Source organism: Pan troglodytes, chromosome 19 (genome assembly GCF_028858775.2).
Source record: "Pan troglodytes isolate AG18354 chromosome 19, NHGRI_mPanTro3-v2.0_pri, whole genome shotgun sequence".
NCBI lineage: Eukaryota > Metazoa > Chordata > Mammalia > Primates > Hominidae > Pan > Pan troglodytes.
Genome location: NC_072417.2, coordinates 14,321,589 through 14,335,282, shown reverse-complemented (window position 1 = coordinate 14,335,282; position 13,694 = coordinate 14,321,589). Strand labels below are relative to the sequence as shown.

The 13,694-nt window shown below is 47.0% G+C and overlaps 1 protein-coding gene across 5 annotated transcripts in view; it reads left to right on the top strand.

The window, feature by feature from the left end:
- The window catches only part of NCBP3 (nuclear cap binding subunit 3), a 43,549-nt gene extending 30,113 nt beyond the window's left edge, over window positions 1-13,436 (top strand). For 2 of the 5 annotated variants that reach the window (XR_008540468.2, XR_010152757.1), the window contains exons 12-15: window positions 1,102-1,263; window positions 2,306-2,468; window positions 2,931-3,092; window positions 13,113-13,436. Coding sequence is in view for 3 of the 5 variants with exons in the window: in XM_009431585.4 (XP_009429860.1) it covers window positions 1,102-1,263; window positions 2,306-2,468; window positions 2,931-3,039 (434 nt within the window). In the remaining 2 variants the exon portion in view is untranslated. Of the gene's footprint in view, window positions 1-1,101; window positions 1,264-2,305; window positions 2,469-2,930 lie in introns of all 5 variants that reach the window. The other 3 variants (XM_054671056.2, XM_009431585.4, XM_024350179.3) reach the window with 3 other exon arrangements.
- The last annotated feature ends 258 nt before the right edge of the window (window positions 13,437-13,694 follow it).

Here is a 13,694-nt window from a genome sequence, read left to right as displayed (position 1 = left end):
GGCCAACCATATTTTACTCTGTATGACACTGGTATACTTTATATACAAGAATAATAGAAATTAAGTTCGGTGGTTGTCTGAACAGTTAAGAGTTTGAACTAGATAATTTCTATGTTCAAACACTGATTCAGCAGGTCTTTAGCCGTACCTGCTATGTGCCAGACCCTGGGCTAGGTGCGAGGAATGTGAGAAGCCTTTGGAGGGGACGCAGAGCCGTCCTAGATCTACTCGGGAAGTTGTGAAAGACTTCTTAGAGAAAGTAGCGTTAGAGCCAGGCCTTGGAGAGGGTAGGATCTCTGTTGGCAAACCTGATTTTTTTACATGAGAAGTAACCTGATCTTATATCTATTTTAGAAAGACAACTTGAGGGTGGAGTGGGGTGGGGTAGAGAGTTAAAAAAGTAACAGGAGCCTGAACTAGGTCGGTGGAGACAGAATGGATAAAGAACAGGATGGTCTCGTGAAGGAAGACTCAGTGCTAGGAAGTGTTGGAGGAAAGGAGCTCAGGTCTCAGTGACCAGAGACCAGGGTGCTGCTCTCTGAGAGAAGCTAAAGTGAGAGGAGACCTCGGCACAGGGCCTCGCCAACGAATGTGTTTCTGTTGTTGCTGTGGTGGTTAGGGGAACTCAAGAGGACAGGCCGATTTCTGGGGGGATTGAGGGAAAAACACATTTGATCCTTTGCCTTTTCCACTCTCTTTATATTTACTGGTTAAATGTAATAAGTTTATTGGGAACTACTTGTATGTTCAAAGATTGTGCCTTCCACTTTCCGGGAGCTCACAGGATTTTTTGTTCGCTGAAACTTTTGTAAATTATTTAGTCTTCTTGATTCTGCTTAAAGAAAAAAAAAAAAAGGTTGTTTCTTCAGAAATATAGTTCTGGAGTAATCAGTTGAGGATTTTTCCTCTGACAGCCCCTATGTCCGAATTTTCCTAGGGAAATCCAGACTGATTACAAAGGAAAAATACTTAGCAGCCTGATTGTCAGCCCCTGTGTCCTCGGGGCAGGGGTTAGCGCCAGATCCTTTAGAGGTGTCAGGCGGCTGGTGCCGAGCATAAAGCACACACACGGTCACTGGTGCACTTTTTCTCTTTTTTCAGATATACGCCAGCGGTTAGGAAAAAGACCACATTCTCCGGAAAAGGCTTTTAGTAGTAACCCCGTCGTTCGGAGAGAGCCCTCTTCTGATGTGCATAGTAGGCTAGGTGTTCCCAGGCAGGATAGTAAAGGCCTCTATGCCGATACTCGGGAGAAGAAATCAGGTTGGTAACACTTAAAACGGATGGGAATGGGGATTCAGTGAGAGCAGAGGACAGTGGGTGTATTGGAGAAATACTTTCTTAGCAGAAGGCAAGAAACAGCCCACGCCAAATATAAGTGATTATTCCTTTTCCATTATAGTTATCGTCAGCATCAGCATCAGCATCATCCCAACAGTAAGGAACGCTTAGAAAATAGAAAAAAATAGCACACTCCTGGCTCTTTCTGTTTGGCACAAATGTTTTTAGTTTCATGTGAGCTATTCTGGTCTTTGCCCACATACAAATCCTACTTTTTTCATACAGCATTTTATCGTAGTTGTTTGCCACATTTTATAATCTTTATAAATAAAACTTTTAGGCCAGGCATAGCGGCTCAACACCTGTAATCCCAGCAATTTGGGAGGCCGAGACGGGGGGATCACTTGAGGTCAGGAGTTCGAGACCAGCCTAACCAACATGGTGAAACCCTGTCTCTACTAAAAACACAAAAATGAGCCGGGCGTGGTGGTGGGCGCCTGCACCACTGCACTTCAGCCTGGGCAACAGCAAGACCTTGTCTCAAAAACAAAAACAAAAACAACTTTGAATTGCCTTATAATGTGGCTGGCCACAAAAGTCTAAACACGTATTTCTCTATTGTTAAATTTTCATAAAATATATTTCAAAAATTAATGGAAGGGATCTGGGAGTGGCCTACTTCTGGCAGAATGGATTGGCCCACAGGGTGGTGTCTCAGCAGGTAAGGGCAGGAGTAGGAGGAAATGGCCTCTCAGGTGATTCTGATGTGTCTGGTGACAGGGAGGGACCTGACCTGTCCCTCCACGGTGAGAATCCCCTGCTGGGTCCAGACCCTTCCGTTTGCGGGCAGGGGCTGCGGCCCGGGAAATGAGATTTTGCCTGCCCAAGGCTGCACTGTGGTGGCAGGCTCCACAGACTGCTGGCGTTTCCTGCACAGCAGGTGTTGGCAGTGCTGCTGCCCCCTCAGTGCTACCCTGGTTCTTAGCGCTGACTGCGAAAGTGAAATGCCATCTCATCCAAACAGGTAATTTATGGACTCGCCTAGGATCTGCACCCAAGACCAAAGAAAAGAATACGAAGAAAGTGGATCACAGGGCGCCTGGCGCTGAGGAAGACGACTCTGAGCTGCAAAGGGCGTGGGGGGCTCTGATTAAGGAGAAAGAGCAGTCTCGCCAAAAGAAGAGCCGGTTAGATAACTTACCATCTCTCCAGATTGAAGTTAGTCGGGAAAGCAGCTCTGGTTCAGAGGCAGAGTCCTGATGCCCCTGGGGCCTATGGCAGCTGCCCTAAAGCCTGACATTCTTGCACAGGGTGGGGCGCGCAGTAGGAACCTCCCCCGCAGGAGCTGGCGCCCTCTCGCTCCTGCTCACACAGTCACCCTCCGCTCTTGCTACTTCGGCAAGACATCTTAAGAATGTGACACATTTTCAAGGGCATCTCTATCTTTCGCTGCAGAGTTGTAGTTCTGGGCCCTCGATTCCTTTCCCACCACCCCACAGGCTTTACCCTTTGAGAAAAAGGCAGCCCTCCAGATTTTGTAGACATTTTTCTTAATATTTTTAACATTGTGTCTTTTAAAAGAAATGTTTTACACAGTTCATCCAAAGAGCAGAGAACTGAACTTCTCACTATTGCCTTGGCCCTGACAGCTGTTACCAGCACCCTTTTCCCAAGAAAAGTCAATTCCCAGGTGCTTATTGGACATCCTTCGAGGGGGAAGAGGAGGGAAGCGGCCAGCTCACCCTTCCGGGACCCTAGTGTGGGGGCGAATCTCACGGACCTGACCTCAGAGGTGCACCAGTGCCGCCCAGGTAGATAAGAGCTGCAGCATTGACTGTGCTTCCGTTCTTCCCTCGGGGATTGCTCATGGCATGGGCCTCTTACTTGCTGTCAGCTTGATGTGAAGATCAAGTTCAGTGCTGTGGGATTTTTAGGAACAAAAAACTGTGACGTCTGGATTTGGGGTTGATTTTTGTGCTAGGGGTGGGATTATGGGTTAATGTTGAAGAATTTTTAAGTCTGTATTATGTTTAAAACATGAATGATTTGAAAGTTTAAATTTTTAATTTTTATATGTGGAAATTCTTCCTGTTGGCTAAAGGGGAAGCTCAAGTGGTGTCGTCTTTTGTGCTGTTAAATATATATTCTATTCTTTGGAAGAAGGCAGAGAGAGGAGTCTTATTATTTTTAAATGCTCCTAGTTGTATAGTCTGTCTGTTGTACATAGAGTTCAGCTTGTGTTTTGGCCCCAGTAGGAAAAAAATCCATCCATCTGATATGGGGTCCTGTTGTTTATTATCACTCTAGAAGTTATACATTGATATTTATTCTTTCTGTCCCCACGTTGTGGCACCTGAAGACATCTTCAAAATTGGCAGAAAAGATAATAGTTATAAAAATTTTAGTTCATTTATTTTTAAACTCCTTTCAGATTATTTTACCATTAGGAGGAGGTAGATTGTTTCGTCTTCCTGTCTGATTTTTGTTTTGTAGTATTTAATTTTGTATTCCTCTGCAGTTTTAAGAAACAGTGTTTTTCTTCGGTTTGCTGGAACATGGGCGTTAGAGATGGTAATAAACCGTGGTCCTTTTTGCGATGTCACGACTCTTCACCGGCCTGGGCTGTTGCGCACACAGTGCAGCCTGGATCCTGTCGATCTTGTGGCTGAGCTAATGGTCACATTGATAGTTGATTACACTGTGGCACGAATTAATGCAGAACACTGTTATTAATAAAGGAAGTAAAGGGCTGCAAGATTTGAGAGCTGCAACAAAAACTGGATTGTCCCATATTTTGTTGATTAACCTTGCTTTTTCTCCCTCCCTTTAGAGAGATTAGAGGATATAACCATGATATATTTCAGCTTCTTATTAGGATTCTAGGAAAGAGATGGTTCTGGTTTCTCTGCCAGTTGAGACTTAAGACATCTGAGATTTCTCAGCTTTTCTTTCCCTGTGAAGCATACGGCTGAGAGCCAGGTTCTTAGGAAGGGTCAGGGTTTGGGGAGTTGGTAGAGTGAGGAGTGCGGGGGTCTGAGAATCGGACACCTGGATGCCAACCCCTGGCTCTGCTCCATGGACCTGGGCCTCAGTTTTCCCGTCTAGCAGTTGAGTGGGCTGTTACCAGAATTCCTGGCTTTGTTGGTGCATCTCAGTGGCGGTTTACTCTTCCCAAGCTGTGACGGCAGTGGGCTCGCCAGCATGAATTTCTGCTGCAGGTGGAGGAGGCGCCAGGGAGACAACTGAGGGCGCGCATGAGGTGTAGACAGGGGCTTATTCCCATCCCAGCACAGTCTCTGCTTCTGCTGACGGGGCAAAGATGTCTTGTGGTCAGGGTCCCAGCTGGCGTGGCCTCTGCAGGGTTTAGAATATGCTCCTTCACAGACTTTCCTTTTGGTTTTACACCAGCAGCTCAGGTCCATTTGTTCCACGGCCTTTCAGCACTCACCAGTCTCCTGCTACAGATCAGCGAAGACATTCTGGAAGGAGGTGGTGTGCAGTCAAAACTGGGTCTTTGATCTAACCAAGAGAAATACACACTTGAGTAACCTTACAGTTTTCACAGACACACAGAGAGAACCCAGAAAGGCAGCTTGAAAGATTTTTACTTCTCGGAGTTACTGGCCTTATTAGTTTCTCTAACCCTCCTGCCCACTCTCAGTCACTCAGATCTTGCAACATCTTGAGTGTGTCCTGAATGACGAGGCCTTTTCTTTGGAGTTTAAGAGTGAGAATGGATAGTCAGGACAGGCCCGTGGCAGGCAGCTGGGCGTGCTTTTACCCTGGACACTCCCCACACATGTGGGCACAGGGCTGCACACTTTGTGTGTTCCTCTTAGTCTTATGTGTAGGAGATTTTACATACATGTTTGCTGCTTGATGATAATTGCAGATACCTCATTTGTTTCCCACTCTCCTCTCTGGAGAGTTACCAGGTACCCAGGATAATTTGTGGCGTCCTCAGGATGTAGTCTCCTCCTCTGGCCCCCTTGTAGTCTGATCCTGTGAACCCCTCCCCGTTCTTCAGCCACTGCCCTTTCCAGCTGCATTTGTACAGCAGCCTCTTCACTGGTCTCTGCCCTGTCTCCATTCTGCACACTGCAGCGGGATGAACCTTTGTTGTTGTTACCAGCTTAATTTAGATGTAATTTGCATACAGTTCAGCCATTTAAAGTGTACACTTGAGTGGCTTTTAGTATATTTACAGTTATGCACCAGCACTGTAATCAATTTTAAAACACTTTGATCACCCAAAGAAACCCTGAGTCCATTAGCAATTCTCCCTATTCCCTCTTCCCTCTTAGCCTCTGGCCACCACTGATCTTCCTTCTCTCTCTGTGGATTTGCCTGTTCTGGATAGTTCATATAAATGGGATCATATACGATGTGTCTATTTGTGACTGGCTTAACATATTTCTGAGGTTCATCCATGTCATAGCATATATCAGTATTTCATTTTTTTAAATTGCCAAATAATAGTCCATTTTATGGGTATGCCACCTTTTTTTTAATCCACATTGGTTAATGGGCATTTGAGTTGTTTCTACTTTAGGGCTATATATACATATTTCTATTTCTATTTCTATTATTTATTTTTGAGACACAGTTTCGCTCTTGTTGTCCAGGCTGGAGTGCAATGGCACGATCTCGGCCCACTGCAACCTCCGCCTCCGGGGTTCAAGCGATTCTCCTGCCTCAGCCTCCAGAGTAGCTGGGATTACAGGCATGTGCCACCACGCTGGCTAATTTTTTGTATTTTTAGTAGAGACAGGGTTTCACCATGTTGGTCAGGCTGGTCTCGAACTCCTGACCTCAGGTGATCTGCCCACCTCTTCCTCCCAAAGTGCTGGGATTACAGGTGTGAGCCACTGCACCTGGCCCTACTTTTTGGCTATTATGAATAGTGTTGCTACGAACATTCCCGAACAAGTTTTTGCAGGGACAGGTATTTTCATGACTCTTGGGTATATACCTAGGAGTGGAATTGCTGACTCATAATTATCTTTAACCTTTTCAGGAACCACCAGGTGGTTTTTCCAAGCAGCTGTATCATTTTCCATTCCCACCAGCAGTGTGCGAGGGTTCCAGTTTCTCCACATCTCCACCAACACTCATTATTTTCTGGTGTGAAGTGGTATCTCATTGTAGTTTTTTGTTTTTATTTTTTCTTTTTAAAATACATTTTGTACAGATGGGGTTTCGTTATGTTGCCCAGGCCGGTCTAACACTCCTGGCCTCAAGTGATCCTCCTGCCTCGACCTCCCAAAGTGCTGAGATTACAGGCATGAGCCACCACGCCTGGCCCTCATTGTGGTTTTGATTTGTATTTCCCTAATGACTAATGATGTCGGGCACCTTTTCACATGCTTCAGGATGAACTTTCTTAAATATATATCTGATTCTGTTATTCCTCTGCTTGAACGTTTTCCAAAGCTTCACTATTGCCCCGAGAATAAATTCCACACTCCTGATCGCATGAGCCCAGTAATTCAAGGCTGCAGTGAGCTATGATCAAGCCACTGCACTCCAGCCTGGGCAGCAGAGCAAGACCTGTCTCAAAAAATACATACATACATAAATTCCACCCTTTTTGATAGCATGTTATAAGGCTCACCAAGGTCTGTCCTCTGGCAGTATCCCTGGCCTGTTCTCCCCATCTCCCCTGCCCTCTGCTCACCAGTTCCCTAAATGCATCTTGATCTCACTAGCCCTACAGACTGTGCACAGAGCTGTTTCTACCTCCAGTGACATGCTTCCGCCCAGGCTTCTCCCCGCTTCCGCCTCAATCTTCCCCTCACCAACTTAAGGTCTTAGGGGCCCTTCTAGGAGGCAGTCCCCAACTTCCAGAGCCAGGGTATAGGCTACTTCTATGTGTCCCATGGTACTGCCACAGAAGAGTCTCAGCTCTCTCCAGGATTCAGTTCTAAGGTCAGTGCCTAAGATAAAAATGGAGTGTAATTAAAATTCCTCTTAGAAATCTAAGGAAGGTGCCCTATTGAAGACCAACATCTTGAGGTCCCATGTAGTCATTTCTTGCCCATGTGGGAGCACATTACTGTTTGGTTGAGTACCAGGTGAAGTGATTGGCCTGCAGTTAGGGCTGTGTTGTGCAAAAATCACTTGTTTTGGGGTGTTAGAACCACATTTAGGCGAGAAGATCACTTTTGGGGAGCTTGGGAACTGAGGCAGGCCGCAAGTGCGGCAGAGGCATGAGCTTGCCTGGGCCTGCCCTCTTGTCTATGCTCATGGAGTGAAGGAGGGGCCAGCGGAATGGCCCAAACAACTGATTTGTTTTTCTTTTTTTAAATCTTTTTCAGACAAATACCATTGTGTTTAAGCGAAATATGTGTATAATACCAAATCACTGTACCCCACAACCCTGCACACCTCTACACTGGACTGTAATTTCTTGTTCCTAGTTTGTCTTGCTAGACTGTAAGCTCCGTGAGAGCAGGGACCGTGTCTGCTTGTTGAGTGGGCTTTCCCCCGTGCCTGCCAGCATGCCTGGCATCTAGCAGGTCTTCTGTAAAGATGGGATGAGTTTGTAAACCCTCCAGCCTCAGGAGTGGCTCCATCCTCTGAGGCTCTGGGGCCCTCTGGCAGGCTAGTCATTTTTCTGCCATGTACGTACAATGCTTTATTTTCATGTTGTATTTTCCTTTCTAGCCAGTAAGCAAGCTCCTAATGAGCAAGTTTCTTTGTGGTGTTATCTCTGTATCCTTTCATCAGGCCAGCCCAGAGTAAGTAGTGCTTCGAAAGTGTTTGGTAAATGAATGAATTATGGTAACCCAGCCCAGCTCTGGCATCACTGTCTGCAGGTTAGTCTAATTCTAGATGAAAGCCCCAGATTCAAAAAAGGGAAGATTATTCAGAAGTGCATATGGTTGTATAAGAAAAAAAAAATCTCATTCAATAGACCTGAGTAAACTTCAAATTTTGATGATCTGGCCATGTCGGAGCTGAAGCTTACCAGCTCTCTAAAGCATATGCTAGGGAATCATGCAGATGGTCCAAAATATTTTTTAGAAAATTATTCATCTGTCCCGGGATAGAAGTAGAAGAAGCTGGTAGGCAGACGCTAGACCCTAAAGAAGGACTGCTGAGCCAGTTCTTAAGCGTGTGGTCCTGTCGGTGAGGAAAGTGACAGCAGTCCAGAGCAGGTGAAAAGAGCAGAGCTCATTCCTGCAGTGGCTCTTTTGCCTAAAGCAGCATTCCTCGAACTTCTCACTCGAAGCATTAAGTTACGGTGAGATGCTAACACACGCTTTAGACTTAAGTCAAAATTTACTGTGAAGCCACAGCAAACTATGGCTTCACAGATGAATTAGTTGCTACACAAATAAGTTTGATACATAAGTACAGTAATTGCTTTTAAACCTTATAATAACAAGCAGTAAATTAGAAGTTAAACCATGTTTTTCTTTTACGAACTGAAAGAAGAGAATGCTTTTGATACTGAGAATCGCACACTGTGTCCAGGCAGATTGTTCTTGCATAACCAGACCCACAATAAATATCTACAACTTTTCTTACATGTTTATAAAATAAATCTTAGAAGAAAAATATTGTAGCTTTTTTTTTTTTTTTTTTCAGTGAAACTCTATGAACATTTCACAGAACTTTGTTCCTGGGAGTAGTTAGGGAAATGCTGCTTCAAAAAGCCAATTTTAAGTAGTTGTGAGGCATCCGAGTGGAATTTGGCTGCACTATCCATAAAACTTGAGAGTATAGGCGGTATTTCACCTACCAAGGTCAGTACCCTGCCTCAGGATTCTTACTGTTCATTTGAGCAATTCCGGGGCCCTCTCTGGATGACCAGGTTCGTAAATAGTTGAGACTTTGTGTTATCTCAAATTGTCACCGTCACCTCTGGGCCAATATAGGTTAGTGAGGTCGAGAGGCCCACATCATTGGCAGAAGAGAATTCTCAGGCCGGGCTTGGTGGCTCACGCCTGTAATCCCAGCACTTTGGGAGGCCGAGGCGGGTGGATCACCTGAGGTCAGGAGTTCAAGAGCAGCCTGGCCAACATGTTGGAACCCCGTCTCTACTAGAAATACAAAAATTAGCTGGGCATGGTGGTGGGCACCTGTAGTCCCAGCTACTTGGGAGGCTGAGACAGGAGAATTACTTGAACCCGGGAGGCAGAGGTTGCAGTGAGGTGAGATCGCGCCACTGCGCTCCAGCCTGGGCGACAGAGTGAGACTCCGTCTCAAAAAAAAAAAAAAAGAAAGAATTCTCACCTTCCTGTCCCTTCCTAGGAGTTTTGTGGTAGTGTTCGATCCTGTGATGTGGCCATCTTCTCCTCAGGGCCTGTGAGAGGCAGGCAGCATCTTTAGCTGAGGTAGAATGCCTGTTGGGGAAAGTCAAATAGGATGGCAGCTGGGGCCGGGGCTCTGGGGACTCCTTCTGCCCCACATACTCAATTGGAAAGACTGAGCAAGTCCCCTCACCTCCCTGGGCCTCAGCTTCCCTGCCTGACAAATGGAGGGCTCAACTGGGGTGAGCTCCAGTTTCCTTCTAGTGCTAATGTGTGTTCAAGGACCCTTGCTCTCCTTTCCAGGGAGCATCAGGGGTGTGGGCTAGACAGCAGGAAAGAAGTAGGGGTTTGTAAACAAGAGATCCAAGCCCCTGGACCCTTGGTCCCAGCACCCAGTGCAGCCCTCGCCCTCCCAGCCCCTTCCTTAGAAAGGACAAGAAAATCCACTCCTTGTTCTCTCCCTGTCCCATCACCCCTGCAGTCCCCCACAGATCTGAGGCCGGAGGATGCCAACATGGTGAGCACCCTCTTGCTGTCTTATTCACGTAGGCTTTTCTTGGTGCCTGCACATGGCTCTTGTAAGGCCACCAATCTTGCTGGATTATGACCTCATTTAACCTTAATTACTTCCTAAAAGCCATATGTCCAAGAAGAGCCACACTGGGGGTTAGGGCTTCAACATATGAATTTGGAGGACATTTACAGTTCAGTCCACAGCACCTGGTCATGTGGAGATCCCAGTCTGCATTTGTGGGATGAAATCTCTGCTTTTTTAAAGTTTACACACCACCTAGCTGGGCACGTGGCTCACACCTGTAGTCTCAGCACTTTGGGAGGCCGAGGTGGGGATCACCTGATGTCAGGAGTTCGAGACCAGCCTGGCCAACATGGTGAAACCCCGTCTCTACTAAAAATACAAAAATTAGCCGGGTGTGGTGGCGGGCACCTGTAGTCCCAGCTACTCGGGAGGCTGAGGCAGGAGAATCGCTTGAACCCAGGAGGCAGAGGTTGCAGTAAGCTGAGATTGTGCCACTGCACTCCAGCCTGGATGAAAGAGCAAGACTCCATCTCAAAAACAAAAATAAGAAAAGTCTACACACCAAAAGAGCTGAAGGCAGGAGAGTTTGTGGTGGTTCAGAATCCTGATTCTGGAGGAAACAGACCTGTTTGGAGTCCCAGCTCTGCTCCTTACTAGCTATGTGGCCTCTCAGAGGCAGCATCCTTATCTGAGAAATCGGGTTGACCTTGTAGGTGGCTGAGAGGCTCAGATGAGGGCTTGCATGTGAGGCCTTGGCACTGAGCAGGGCACTCCTACTGAGCGTTCAAAGGTCGTGAGTACCACTGCTCTGCAGCCCTGGGCTCTGGTCTCAGCAATGCCGTCACTCTTTCTGGCTTCCTAAGAGTCAGAAGGCAAGTGGGAGAATAGAACCATTTCCTGTGTCTGAAGGCTGTGCCTCAGTGCTTTTGACTCACTCTGAAGACAGCAGGCAGCCCTTTCTGTTTTTTTTGGAGATGAAGTCTTGCTCTTGTCGCCCAGGCTGGAGTGCAATGGCGCAGTCTCGGCTCACTGCACCCTCCGCCTCCCAGGTTCAAGCAATTCTCCCACCATAGCCTCCCGAAGCTGGGACTACAGGCACACGCTGCCACGCCTGGCTAATTTTTTGTGTTTTTAGTAAAGACAGGGTTTCACCATGTTGCCCAGGCTGGTCTCAAACTCCTGAACTCAGGCGATCCGCCTACCTCGGCTTCCCAAAGTGCTGGAATTACAGGTGTCAGCTACCACGCCCGACCCACAGGCAGCCCTTTCACCTCACGCCGAGCACGTCTCCTCCATCCATGAACATTTTGCAACTTTTTTTAAAGAGACAGGTTCATACTATGTTGTCTAGATTGGACTCAAACTCCTGGGCTCAAGCTTTCCCAAGTAGCTTGAACCTCTTAAGTAACTGTGACTACAAGTGCACCTGGCCACTTTTTCTGAGACGGAGTCTCGCTCTGTCACCCAAGTGGAGTGCAGTGGCATGATCTCCGCCCACTGCGAGCTCCGCCTCCTGGGTTCACGCCATTCTCCTGCCTCACCCTCCTGAGTAGCTGGGACTACAGGCACCCGCCACCACGCCTGGCTAATTTTTTTTGTATTTTTAGTAGAGACCGGGTTTCACCGTGTTAGCCAGGATGGTCTCGATCTCCTGACCTCGTGATCCGCCTGCCTCGGCCTCCCAAAGTGCTGGGATTACAGGCGTGAGCCACCACGCCTGGCCCACCTGCCCATTTTTTAAAAACTTTATTCTTCCTGGTATCAAGGGGAGAAAGAAAAAAAATTTTAAAAATATATAAAACTTTATTTTGAAATAATTTCAAAATCACAGCAGTTTGAAGGGTATAACAAAGAACATTTTGCCACATTTTCTCTTTCATTCGTTCCCTCCTCTTCTCCCTCACCCCTTTTTCTTCCTATCCTCTCTGAACCACGAACCATTTGAGGATTATTTGTATACATCATGCTCGTTTATCCATAAGATGTTTTAGTGAACATTTCCCAAGAACAGGGACAGCCTCTCACATGCCCATGGTACAGTTCTCAAATTCAGGAAATGTGTAATATTCTCTGATCAGCCCAGGAGTTGCTAATTTGTAGTTCCTGTTTCAGATTTGCCAACTGTCCCAATAATGATTTTGAAAGCCGTTGTTTTTCTGGTCCAGGATCCAATCCAGGATCAAGCGCTGCCTTTAGTTGTCCTCTCTGCAGCCTCCTTTCGTTTGGAGCAGGTCCTCAGCCTTTCTGTCTTTCATGACATTGATGTTTGTGAAGAGTACAGTCCAGTTTCTGTTGTAGAACGTCCTTGAAGTTGGTCCCGGAATATTTGTTTAAAGTGAGTTGGGAAACCACATTCACATGTCTTTTGGTTATGTGTGCATTTGTCAAACAGCCAGCCTTGTGCTGCGTGCTGTGACGGGGAGCATTACTCAACAGAGCCTGGCCCTGACCTTGGGGATGTAGTTTGGGTTTGTGGGGAAAGCAGCTACCGCCAGGTGGGCTTTACGGACCCCTGTGTGTCTCATGACTAGAGGCACTGACGCTTGGATAAATACATACTGGATGGATGCAGGATGAGTCCACATTCTAGAAATGTGCAGAGGTACAGAAGTGGCCCTGCTCCCTGTCCAGCACCCAGTCATCAGCTTTCCCTGGCTTCCCGAGGCACCCTGACGTTCACACTCCAAACACAAAGTCTTCTCTCAGGAATCTCGAGTGAGCTGCAGTCTGGGTTCTAGCACTGCCCTAGCAGGGATCTGCTCAGTGACTGGGCTGCTCTCTTCCTGCTTTAGGCCAGTGCGGGGGAGAGGAGACCACTGTGACTCTCCCCAGTGCCCTTGGAGCGCAGAATGAAGTGAGGGGAGGAGGAGGGTCACGAGCCCTGGAGCGCTGGGAAGACAGGCTGTGGGCCGCAGGCCCCGATCCTGCCTGGGACGAGGTTCAACAGAAGTAGGATGGTTTCATCATGACCTGGCAGGAAAACCACCAGACCTGGAATTTTGCTTTTACAACTGTTTAACTTCTGTTTCATACAGGATGAAAACCGGTGAATTGTAATCTCACATAACCGAGCAAGATCTAGTAGTCATAAGCACTTTGTCAGAGCAAAGCAGACAAGGCAAAGTGTTGGAAATGTCATCGGATCTTCACAGAACCTTAGCCAAGCAACCTTTCAATGCGAGAAACAAAATAACATGGATTTTTATCTAGTAATGAAGTCAACACCATTGTCCACCCTGGGTTAACACATTCACATCTCAAAGCGAATGGGGCTGCAGGCACTCATGTGAGAGAGCCTTGGAATGTCCTGCCTTTTTACGTTTAATTAAAATTAAATAAAATATACAAAATTCAGTTCATCAGTTGTTCTAGTGGCATTTTAAGGGTTTAGTACCATATGTGGCTCATGAGTACCATCCTGGACAGCGTCGACCTAGAGCAGTTCCATCCCCGCGCAGAGTTCTGTTTGACGGCGCCGCTCTGCACTTCCAGCAGCCTGGGGAGCAGGGGTGCAGGAGAGTTCCTTCTGTGTCACAGACTTGGTCACACAGTACAGATCTCAGATCAGCACTTAAAGACGACTGCCAGCTGTCAACGGCGTGTTCTGTGGAATGCTG